At 41.4% G+C, this 12,896-nt stretch overlaps 1 protein-coding gene across 2 annotated transcripts in view; it reads left to right on the plus strand.

Annotated features, from left to right (window-relative positions):
• LOC132833403 (limbin-like) overlaps positions 1–12,896 on the plus strand; it is a 178,166-nt gene that overhangs the window by 137,580 nt on the left and 27,690 nt on the right. For both annotated transcript variants that reach the window (XM_060851641.1, XM_060851642.1), the window contains 2 exons: positions 7,729–7,937; positions 9,011–9,098. In XM_060851641.1, coding sequence (XP_060707624.1) covers positions 7,729–7,937; positions 9,011–9,098 — 297 coding nt within the window. The remainder of the gene's footprint in view (positions 1–7,728; positions 7,938–9,010; positions 9,099–12,896) is intronic.

Below are 12,896 nucleotides of genomic sequence, written 5' to 3' on the forward strand. Positions count from 1 at the left end.
GCGATCTAACTTCCATACTTAGCATCAACCTGAGCTACAAATCTTCTCAAAACGTGTTGTGCTTATGTTGATCCTCTCAGGTTTCTCAGGGAAGAGTTTATCCCTCAATCAACTAATAGAAAGAAATTACTTTGTAACTATTGCCCTGAGGTTTGCGTATATTGCTCCTACAAATTGCCTGCTGCCTTTTCTACATTCTAACTGCAACTGCACTGCACAAAAATAAGTGTGCAGGCAAGGGGTGAGGATAGAGCTAAAAAGTCTGCAGAGGGATATTGGCAGATTGAAGAAAAAACTTGGCAAATTGAATTTCATGTAGGGAAATGTAAGGTTTTGGAATTGGACACAAAGAATGGAGGAGCTGAATACTATTCAAATGCAGAAAAACTTCAGAAAGCTACATAGCAGAGAGAGTCCTCATCCATGAAACACAAAAACCTACCATCCAAGCTCAACAAGTAATGTGGAAGGCAAATGGAATGTTGGACTTTATTTCAAATAGGTTGGAATATAAGAATTGGGAGCTTTTGCTGAAATGATACAAGACACCTGTCAGGCCTCTGCCAGAATACTGTGAACAGTTTTGAGCCCTTTATCTAAGGAAAGTTATATTACATTGGAGAGAGTCCATAACGTGCTGATATCAAGTATGGAGGGACTTTCTTATGAGAAATTGAGTAGATTTGGCCTGTGTTTACTGGGATATAGAAGAATGAAACGCAACATTATTGAAGCATAGAAGATTCTAAGGGGAATTGGCAGGGTAAATGTGGAAAAATTGTTTCCCCTTGGAAAAGAGTCTCGGACCATAGCACACAACCCCAGAGTAAGAGGTTGCACATTTAAATCAGAGATGAGGAGGAATTTCTTCTCACAGAGGATAATGACCCTGAGGATTTCTTTATGGTAGAGAGATGTCGAGGCTGGATTCTTAAGTATATTCAGAGCTGAGACAGATAGACAGACTTGTAATTAGTAAGGGAATCAAGCATAACAGGGAGAAGGCAGGAAAGTGAAGTTGAGGATTACTGATCAGTCATGATTGCATTGAATGGCAGAACAGGCTTGATGGATGAATGGCTTACTTCTGCTTCTACGTCTTTGTACAATCATCATAGAATCCCTACTATATGGAAACAGGCCATTTGGCCCAACAAGTCCACTCTGAAGAGTAAAAAGTGAGGTCTGCAGATGCTGGAGATCAGAGCTGAAAATGTGTTGGGGCTTATGCCCGAAACGTCGAATTTCCTGTTCCTTGGATGCTGCCTGACCTGCTGCGCTTTAACCAGCAACACATTTTCCACTCTGAAGAGTAACCCACCCAGACCCATTCCCCAACCTTATTACGTTTACATTTCCCCTGACTAATGCACCTAACCTACACCTCCTTGAACACTATGGGCAATTTAACATGGTCAATCCACCAAGCCTGCACATCTTTGGACTGTGGGAGAAAACTAGAGCACCCGGAGGAAACCCACGCAGACACGGGGAGGATGAGCAAACTCCACACAGACAGTTGCCCAAGGCTGGAATTGAGCATGGGTCCTTGGCGCTGCAAGGCAGCAGTGTCTTGTGGTATTAAAAGCAGTTACTTGGTTGTAAGGTACTCTGAGTCAAACTGACACTTTGAAAGACACCCAGTAAATGGACCATGTGTCTCCAGGAATGTTATTACTAGGTGGAGCCACAAGTGTCAAAGGTGAAAGAGTTAAACATGGCCGAAACATGACAAAAACCGCCATGTTTGCTGCCCTGAAATACGTTCCAAGCAGGAATCAAGTAACCAGACTAACAGTTTATTTCATTAACTTTTAAACCAATTGTAACATCTAGGAAAATGCAGCAGCAGTTATAAATCAGTCTGTAAATTTCTTTGTAAATCACTTCTAGTGACAGTTCATTAGTCTGGTCTGTATGCAGATGCAGTGAAACATTGTCTGACAACAAATCAATCATTTTCTCATTTAAATCAGGGACTTTCCTATCAAGGAAATTTACAGACTGATTAGAATTGTTGCTGTGTTATCCTTGTTTTAACTCTTAAATCTTAAATATAGATAAGGTTATGTTGGCATGATGTCATGGCTGCAACTGCATGGATAGATAATGGTGCCATTTTTGAATTGGGAGCATATACACTGATTTACTACCAGTCTTCTTTTCCTTTCCTGAGAGAACTACTATGTTGGAACGTGAGCAATAGTATGTAGGCCACTGTACACCCTGGTTTTGAATACTAGTTGAATGCTCCCTTTTAGGGAAGACAAAGTCTGCAGATGCTGGAATCCAAAGTAGACAGGCAGGGGGTTGGAGGAACACAGCAAGCCAGGCAGCTTCAGGAGCTGGAGAACTTGATGTTATAGGAATAACTCTTCTTCAGGACTGGAGGTGGGGGTAGGGGGAGCTGCAGATAAAGGTTTGGGAGGGTTATGCGGGGGAAGAGGCGAAATGATATGGTAGTGATAGGTAAATATGGGTAGAGGGTACGATCTGGTTGTTTGATGGGAGGAATGAATCCAGTTGATAGCTGGAAGAAAGGGTCAGTAGGAGAAAGGGAAGGGAGAAGGCAGGACTGGAGAGGGTGTTAGATGATGGGTGGGAAGGTTATTTGAAATTGGAGAACTCAATGTTGAGTCCTCCGGGTTGCAAGTTGCCCAGGTGGAAGATAAGGTGTTGTTCTCCAATTTGCGGTCTGGAGCTCTGTTTAGAAAGCCTAACTCCAGACAACGCATGAAGAATTTTAGACAAAAGAAAACCATTAGGCCTATCAAAGTTTTCCACTAAAGCAATCTATTTTTTGATTTTGTAAACTTGCCCGGAGATTACTCAAACATTTATAATTTATCACTTTTCCAGTATAAATTTACTAGCTGCTTACCAGTAATATGCTTGGCCTTCTGACCATACTCTGAAGTAATCTGGTTTAGAACATAGATCAATACGGCAAAGAACAGGCCCTTCGGGCCACGATGTTGTGCCAAACATTTGTCCTAGCTTAAGCACCTATCCAACTGCCGCTTAAAGGTCACCAATGATTCTGACTCTGCCACTCCCACAAGCAGCGCATTCCATGCTCCCACCACTTTCTGGGTAAAGAACCTACCCCTGACATCCCCCCTATACCTTCCACCCTTCACCTTAAATTTATGTCCCCTTGTTTAGTTTATTCAAATTGCTTAACTTTTATTTAACTTAACAAGCTGCTTTCCTCAACTAGGTCATGGATGACAAATCTTCCAAGTTTAAGAACAAGCAAATTATATATCAACAATAACTTGAACCTTAATATGATAAAGTTTCCCAGAGGCACAGGTTTTAAATATAAGCTCTGAAAATGTGCACCCAAGGCAAGCTCACATTCAATCCATAACCATTTAGTGCACATTGGAAGCAGGGTGTCCAGTAATTCTCACTCATAGTAAACTGCAATGAATAACATAATCAGAAATATCATACTCAAGGTTTGGGCTCAATGCACAATTTTCCGTTCTGATCTCACACCGCGGAGGCTCCACTTGCTGATAACAGTGTATCCCATTAAACTCCCTGCAACTAAACAGAAAAGAAATGAACTGTATACCTTGTCAATAATGTAACTTTTTTTGAAAACTCAGTTTATTAATCAACAAAGTTGGATTCCATTCTTTAAACTTCATCTTCCATTTCCAAACCTATTCACCTCTCACATGCCACCAAATTCACCCTCTGTTTATCTTGCCTTCTCTTCTTCCAACTGTTGCTCTCAATCCTCTTTCCATCATTTAATTTTTCTACCCATCTCTTGACCTCTGGTAGTTCATTTTGCAATCACTCCTTCCTTTCTCTTATTCTTTAATCCACATTCTAGTTGCCTATTCTGTGCAGAAAACTTTATGGGTGGAATTTTTCCCTAAATGGTGGGGCAATGGTGAGAAATGTGGGAGAATCACCCGATGAATCAAGCAAGGCCTTTCTTGACTTTGGGAGCAATAAATTGCACTTTCAAATAATTTCTGGACATCGACATGCGCTTCTCACTAGTGAGCAGTAAATGACCTGGGGATTAGCAATTTTGGAGAAGATTTGTCGCTCAGGTTGATGATCAGTTAGCTCACTGAGCTTGAAGGTTTATTTTCAGACGTTTCATCACCATACTAGGTAACATCAGTGAGAGTCTGTGGTGAAGCACTGGTTGTATGTCCTGCCTCTCTATGTATAAGTCTTGGTTTCATAAGGTGGGTGATGTCATTTCCAGTTCTTTTTTGCAAGGGAAGGTAGATATGATCTAAGTCGATGCATTTATTGATGGAGTTCTGGTTAGAATACCTTGGAATTATTGCTCATTATCACCCTCACTGTTGCTTAATCTTGTCTCATTAATAGGCACTCTTCTATTCTACCACCTGAAACAAGGATTAGACACTAAGAATTCCTGATATGAAAGGCAGAGATCGTTCCCCGCTCCTCAGATCTCCATCTTGGATATCGGGTACCAATATCTCAATGCACCACCATGGGCAGCACCCAAATGTACCCTAACCGATGGATGTTCTCACCCAACATGTGGCACCCTCTTTGTACCAACATGACGCATCTTTGATTCACCTGCAGTACACCTGCCATGCTACGTTTTGGGGTGTACTGGCAGCTATCCTTGAAGAGTTGCTGCAAAGCTACTTTGCAAGAGATAGACATCTGGCTCATAGATTGGACAAGGGGGTACGCTTACTCTTACCAAACCAATATTTTCCTAGCTACCATAAGTTCTGGGGAAGGGTCACTGAATCTGAAACCATAACTCTGATTTCTCTTTACAGATGCTGCCAGACCTGCTGAGCTTTTCCAGCAATTTCTGTCTTCGCACACTTACTCTCTCAACTCGCACTCACTTTGCGCCGAACTGGATTCTCACAGCATCTCTGCCTTGGCTTGTCTTGCCTTTGGGTGGCCTTTCTCCCTCAGTCACACTTTTTAAAGGCCCACAGTTTTGCCTTGCTGTTGAGTGCGGACTCTAAACCAGGCAGCTTGAGTGGGTGTACATGTTGCTGAATGGTACAGTGCTATGCTAATCTCACACTGCATGCCAACTACTCTGCCTATGCATCAAACATATGGCTATGCATTATTGTCGAAGGGGAATGGTGTTAAATCTAGACAAGGATATCTGCTGCCTTTCATGACGTTCTGACACAGACAGTCGAGGGGCTTGGGTTCAGTTAGACATCCAGTTAGAGAAGTTTGGGTCAGGGGATCTGTCTCACTATAACCTGGAGTGTGGACCACAGTCATCCCTGCAGCTCCACTGTAACCAGCCAGCAGATTTAACGGATTGTCAGTTGTAGAGATACGTAAGAGATCAAGGATCTGACCCGTCATCATTTGGAGCTGACTGTCCGAGTACTTTATGGACTGGAGCACAGTTAGTCCTGGAGGATAATGCGTGGGTATCCAACAACATGGGCAACACAGTGGTTCAATGGTTAGCACTGCTGCCTCAGCACCAGGGACCCAGGTTTGATTCCAGCCTCGGGCAACTGTCTATGTGGAGTTTGCACATTGTCCCCGTGTCTCCGTGGGTTTCCTCCGGGTGCTCTGGTTTCTCACACCATCCAAAGATGTGCAGGTTATGTGGATTGGCCATGAAAATGTAGGAGGGGGGCATATCTGTGTGGGACTCGATGGGCCGAATGACCTGCTTTCACACTGTAGGGATTCTGTGATTCTGTGACACCAATGTGTTAGCAAGCTGGGACACCGAAAGTTCAGGATTGGATTCAGCAACCTGGGACATGGAGGGTAAAAGGACAATGAAGGAGAGATTTTGATATATAAAGGGGGTGAAACCAATAGTGCAAGAGAGACTTGGAATGCTGGGAGGTGGGGAATGGTGATGGATGGTCACTACTACCATAGCCTCAACTGGAGAATAGTGCAAAACACTAGTGGGTATGAGCAGACTGTACTGATGGGGCCAGAAGAGTTAAAGATGATATTTAGAGTCACCGTTCATGGTAGTGGGTGGGAACAAGTGGGGCTTTAGATGAGATGTGCTGTCAAGGGAGGTTCTGGGGTGGCCTAATAGGACTAACCATTTCAATGCAATTGGGTCCAATCCTGTGGCTTACATAAAAGCAATCTGGAACAGAATCATGAATGGAATTCTTTTCCCTGCCTAGGCACCCCTCCTTTTGCCACTGGCCAAACAGTCATCGAGTCATACATCATGGAAACAGATCCTTCGGTCCAATCAGTCCATGCCATACATAATCCCAAACTAAACTAGTCCCACTTGCCTGCTCCTGGCCCATATCCCTCCAAACCTTTCTGAAATGTGTATCAATCCAAATGTCTTTTAAACATTGTAATTGTACCCACATCCATGACTTTCTCAGGAAATTCATTCAACCATCCCACTGTGAAAAAAAATTTGTGCCTCATGTCTTTTAAAATCTCTCTCCTCTCACCTTAAAAATGTGTCCCCTAGTCTTGAAATCCCCCATCCCAGGGAAAAGAAATCTACTATTAACTGTATCTATACCTCTCATTATTTTATAAACTCCTAACAGATCGCCAGCCTATCCAGCCTTTCTTTATAACTCAAACCTTCTATTCCTGGCAACATCCTGGTAAATCTCTACTGAACCCTCTCCAGTCTGATAATATCCTCCTTATAACTGGGTGACCAGAACTGGACACAGTATTCCAGAAGAGGCCTCACCAATCTAAGCCTGAAGCCAGGCCTGACCCACAGATCCACTATGGACAGCACAGGAAAATGGATCCTGAATCGACTGCAGCTAGAATGGGAATCAAACATTGAGCTGCTGCCATCAATCTGATCCCCACCAGTTATCCAGCCAAGTGACCCAACTGCAGAATGAGGCCAAGCTGCTTACACTTAAGGTAGCCTGGAGTTATGGCTAGTGATGGTCGAAGCTCCTATTCCTTTCCAGTACACGGGGGCTGATTGGGGGCTGACCAGGAACCTCTCCTGCTCCTAGTTGTACATTGGAAATATTTACAAATTGATAGTCAACCCATTTGGCCAAGTTATGACTAGATCTCCTTTGGCCTTCGAGTCTTGGGATGGGACTTGAATCCATAGCTTCTGTCTGAGAGGTAGGGCCACTACCCCTGCACCACAAGACCTCTTGCCCTCAAGTAATTCGGCACAGCTCAGGAATCAAACCAAGGCGGCCTTAGTTTGTATGACTCAGCTATTCACTGACTGAGTCATCAGTCAATTTTATGGCTTTATTCTGTTCCTGTATGTAAACACTCTATCAGAAATGTCAGGATCTCCATTCATGGAAGGGATGAAGCAAAAAGAGCAATTAACAAACATTTCAAAACTCTTGTAACATTGGAAACTGCCTTTGCATTTTGTAGGTGTGACACTTTATCAGAATCTGAAGTTCTAATGAATGGTATTGCATAAATCAGCAACCTTACTTCTAATTGACCTTTAGTATATTTTCTCTTTACCATTTTGTCTCAAATGTACAGAATTCATTTTTGTACAATCTCTTATTTTCTTAATGTTGATCTGCTTGTGTATTTTTAAGAAATAAGTCTATTGAATCATATCCTAAAAGTTAGCCTAAAGGATTACAATCCATTGGTTGTGAGAGTTGCTTTGGATGTCCAGCATTCCAGAACTTCCACAGAAAGTGTTTCTTCTGACCTCACACATGTTTTTTGTCTGTTGATCCAAGATTGATAGTATCTTGCTTTTTCCTTCTGCAGAAGCTGGAACAACTCGTCTGTTTGCATTCAGAGATGCTACAGCATGAGCTTGCTATGCAGAGTGAGCTAACAGAACAAAACAGCTGGACGTTGACAGAGAGCAGACACCCCACTGAAGATGATACTGCACAGAGCAGCAGTCAAATATTTCTCTGTCTACAGCAGGCCATGTTCAAGTATCAAGAACTGATAGACACAGAGACTCAGAGGTAACAGCCCTGTGTTTTCTAGAGAAAGAAAAACATTCTGAATAATTTGAAAGATTAATATTTGCAAAAAAATAAGAGGCAATGGTGCAATTTCAGATACCACAGCCCCATAGTATGAAGTGGTGAGGCTTAGTTCATGGTGAAGGCCCACTGCATACTTAGGCTATTAGGCAGCATTTTGAACAGTGAGGGACCTTGTAAAGAGCAAGTTCCATGTTAAAGCAGGAAGATTCCCATGATATAATCGAACAGACTGACCAGTACCTGAGGTGCTTTGAATGAATACCAATGCTATCTTGCTTTATGCTGCTACAGCTGTATCCCTGAATGGTGCTATTTCTGTACACTTAAGCCTGCATTGTTGTCCCTTCATAATCTCTATCTGCCATGGGTTCTCTGAGCAATAGGAGTCTGATTTGCACTCTTGAGGTTGCCCTATCTAGCAAGATTGCTCCTTTGCCCTATCTACTTCATCACTATCTTATCCTTATCTAACAACAACTCTCACTTATTTTTGTAAGTCCTATAAATTCTTTATTTACAATCTAATAGACATCATACTGATAAGAGTTCTCTATTACAGTATTTAAATTCACCTCCTCTTCAAGTCCAGGTAATGTGTGACTGTTGAGGTCACACATTATTGAGTGATATTTGAGGTTTTCTTCTTTATAAACGAAATATATTTACATTAAAGTGTAATCTGTAAACATTTCCTGACTTTTGTAGCAAAGAACTCCACATGCCAATGCATTGTTGCTTTTGGTAACTTAAATTTTTGGCACTTTTTTACACCATTGTGGTTAAGCCAGTAAGCTATGTCTGGTTATTTATTTAGCTGGAAAATTTATTTTCTGTATTCAGTTAAAGCAATCTAGAACCCCATCAGTTTTCCACAGTCTCTCAATGTATTACTACAGTCACTTGCCCATTGTTTCGGTTCAGGAGATGGTCTTTACCATTTTACGTGGCCCATGGTTTCACTGATTTGTGCCTTTCTGACAGGATTTGTGCTGCATAATAATAGAACATTAGAGACCAGATCAAATATTAACTTCCACACTGTTTTCCAGATTAAGAGGTGAAGAGAGGAAAAGTCAGTTACTAGAAGATGTGAAGGGGCAGCTGCTGGTGAAGACATTGCTGAGTCTCCAGGATCAGGTTATATTCTGCATCAAACATTTCTTTCAGATTTCATATTTATGCTTTGATTTTCCCATTTATATTTGCTTCCATACCAAAATATATATGCTCGCTTGAATGTGACTGTTCTATTATTGCAGGTTTACTTTGATGAGAAATGGTCACTGAGAGTCACTTTGGGAGACAGTATAATGAGGCAGTAGGAACGTAGCTCATGAGAAATGTGTAATGGACAGCTGAATCAATATCACTTGCTATACTCCATTGCCCAAAGTCACAATTACCAGCATTTTCTCAAGACCTTTGTGAAGGACATAAATAAGGCTTGATCAATAATCCAATGCTATAAAAATCTTGGAGCTTAGTTTTCATCCATTTATTGGTATTAATTTTTGTGAAATTTCAGTTAGTAAATTGGTGCTGTGTTCATAAGGCACCAAGTGTGCAAGTGCAGTTTTTGCTCGCAATTTTGGACCAAATCTCTGATTACCGTGATTTGATCTTGTCTGAAGTTGCTAAATCAGCCACCTGCAGGTTCACCACTCAAAGGCTGACATCATACGATTTTCTTACAGTCATTATCTATTGGGCTTCTGGTACCTGCAGTGAAGTAGTGTAGTCTGCTAGCTAACAGGCAGTGGTAGATTTCAGTATGTCTCAGGCTCTGAGACAGAGGTGTTATGCAGCTTCACCGAACACTCTGATAGAAGAGGTGCACAGGAGGTAGTCTGTCCTATGCCTGCACTGGGGTGGAAGAGGGGCAGCTGCTCAACTTGCCTGACTGTCTTTTTCTCCAGTATCTGGTATTGTGCTATTTGGGTTTCATTCCCCCCTCCTGCAGAGCAAAAGGTATTTCTCACAAGATCTACCTAACCAAGTACTCCTTTCCTTTTGATGTCTCCAAATGAGTTAGAGTAGGAAAATCTTTTCTCCTTTGCAGTGAACATGATGTGGAGGTGCCAGTGGTAGATTGGGATGGGCAAGGTCAGAAGTCACACAACTTCTGGTTATAATCCAGCAAGTCGATTTGAAATACAAGCTTTCATCTGACGAAGGGGCAGCACTCCGAAAACTTGTGTTTTCAAATAAACCTGTTGGACAACTGTTATTGTGTGACTTCTGACTTTGTGGTGAAGTCTGAGGACAATTTCCAGTATAAATGTTGACAGAACTTTAGTTATTTCTCAACAAATGTCCTAGAAAGTCTGCTCATGTGTTTCAAACATCCTGTTCAAACTCCCAACAGCTAGTGAACAATAAAACAAATACTGTCCTGAAGTATCTTGAAAATTGAAGCAGAGGACAGTGCTGTCAGTGTTTATTCTAAAAACAATATGCCTGAAATTGCAATTTGACCCAGAGCATACATGCGGCTAATATAAATATGTTTGGAGTGATGGTGTTCCACATTATTTATACTTAAACATTATTTTTAAGCCACCTGTTTGGACATGTTATACCCAAATTGGATGCAGATAGGACTTGTGGACCTTCTAGGCCAGAGGTAGGAACACTACTTTCCTTGCCCATATTTTTGTTTATTGATTACAGGGCAAGTTAGAATGGGCAATATAATTTATAGCTGGAACTAGGTTCTGCTAAGACACATGGAATTGGGGAATCAGTGTGTCTGAAAACTGCTGAAGGTCTGAGTAGCAATTACTGCAATGGTGACATTTTGCGTTCTTATTTTGTTTTGAGGCTAGTCACTTCTGAGCTGACTTTGAGGCTTTTGGGACTGTGAGATTTTCAAGATTTTACCTTTGCCACTAATGAAATAAGCAATTCTCAGGATCAATTGTCAATTCCCAATGGACATAGCCTTTTATTTGGTATTATAATTATGATGAGAAGAAATATAAGAGGTTGCAGGAACAAAATGCTTTTCAAGAGTAAGCAGGTAACAGGGGTCCTGCAAAGTGCTTAGCACTATATGAAAGAGTGTGCCAACTGCTTCAGAAAGATTTAAGGTAGACTTGTAATCATAATCATCCACCCAAACAAATTTATCTGTGTGGTTTTGAGGGTCATCACTCGACTTGATAGCAAAGCATTCTCAAAAGCAGGGAATCAGAGCTGTACCACCCAGTCACCATCACCAGCTGCTCTATCTGTGGCTTTGGTTTGCTGCATTGTTTCATCACTGCATTGTTTGAAAACACACCCTCATGACGTAAAAGCAGTAAAGGGGACCTTGTTTGTCACTTCTAATACTGCAACTGTTGATTTATTGACTTCTTGGGGTTTCTGAATCTCCCTGTTAACTCCAAACACAGCGGTTATATTAAGTTCACTCCTGTTGATCTTTAGGTCATTTTCAACTTTACTGAAAATACTTTCATTTATATTTGCCTCCAAACATCTCACACAACTAATTGGTTTAGAGTGCACCTCTTGAGATTTATGGCACCATGATGCATACGCTGCATTGGACATGTCTACAATATTAACAAAATAGATGGCTAGTTAATTGGTTTTTGGTGGTCATGGTTGCTTAATGAATATTAATCAGGGCACCAATAAATCTTTCTTGTATAAATCTCTGTAGTTTTCTAAATATTTTACAAAATGTACTCTGCAATACTGTTACAGTAGAATCACAATGCTACTCCATTTCAGTGACTCATAGCTATCCTTCGGTACAGTACTGCCAAGTAATTTCCTTACAACATCTATGAACACACTCTCTCAAAACTCTACTCCAGCGCTTACCAAACTAAAAAAACACTTGTTAAAACTTGAAAATTAACAGGGTCCTAGATGCTAGCAGAACAAAAGAGCAATGAAGCAGTATGATACTGCATCATATCAGTTTGAAAATCTGTGATGAAAATCCTGAGTCGTTGAGTGACTCAGCTGCCCTCAAGTTGCTGAATGCTATTCAGCCTCTATCGTCATTGCACTGAGAAGCTCCTAGAGAAACTTATGATGCGTTATGTAGATTCATAGTTATGTTACAGTAAATCTGATTAAAGCTGCCACAGCTATTCAGTGTCTACAGTGCTCAGAGAACCACTCTGTGATTTGTTAATTCCCAAATTATAAAATAGGAAGTATTGGGATTGAACTTGATTCAATTTCTCATTCCTTCCTGATGAAGGACTTCCGCCCAAAACGTCGATTCTCCTGCTGCTCGGATGCTGCCTGACCTGCTGTGCTTTTCCAGCGCCACTCTAATCTCAATTTCTCACTGCCCGATTCCCAGTTGCTGTGACACCAAGTGGGGGTGCCACAGCATAGGAGCAGCTGGCCTATTCATTGTTTGCAAGTGATGATCTCTCAAGTAAATTTCATACAGAAAGCGTTAACTCTAATTTCACAGATGCTGTCAGAGCTTTTCCAGCAACTTCTGATTTTTTTGTTTCTGATTCACAGCATCTGCAGTTCTGACAGTTTTTACGCCTTAATCACTGTCAGTTTCCACTGCAATTTCAGTCCCACCTCCATCAGTATTGTTTCTTTAAATTCTGAACGTGGTGTACATCCTGGTCAGAAAGGATGTGAGATATTGGATAAACAGTTATAACCGACTATCAAAGCTGAGGTATGTGCTGAGGGATGTTTGCTCCCAGCCAAGCATAATACTTTATCTGAAGTTAATTTGCCCATTGGGAAAGAATTGCTTTAATATTCAAGAGTTCCTTTTCCTCAGATGAATGATGGCAGGATTTCCATTAGCTCCTGCAAACCATAACCTGTCGCAGGCAGAGAGTGTTCTCTCTGCTTCATGCCATGTTATTTGAGTTGGCAGTTTGACATATGGAAGAGAGGCAGAAATGTCTCTAATCATTTTGTTCCATTTCATTGCCAAATTAC

This window comes from Hemiscyllium ocellatum, chromosome 36 (genome assembly GCF_020745735.1).
Source record: "Hemiscyllium ocellatum isolate sHemOce1 chromosome 36, sHemOce1.pat.X.cur, whole genome shotgun sequence".
Lineage (NCBI taxonomy): Eukaryota > Metazoa > Chordata > Chondrichthyes > Orectolobiformes > Hemiscylliidae > Hemiscyllium > Hemiscyllium ocellatum.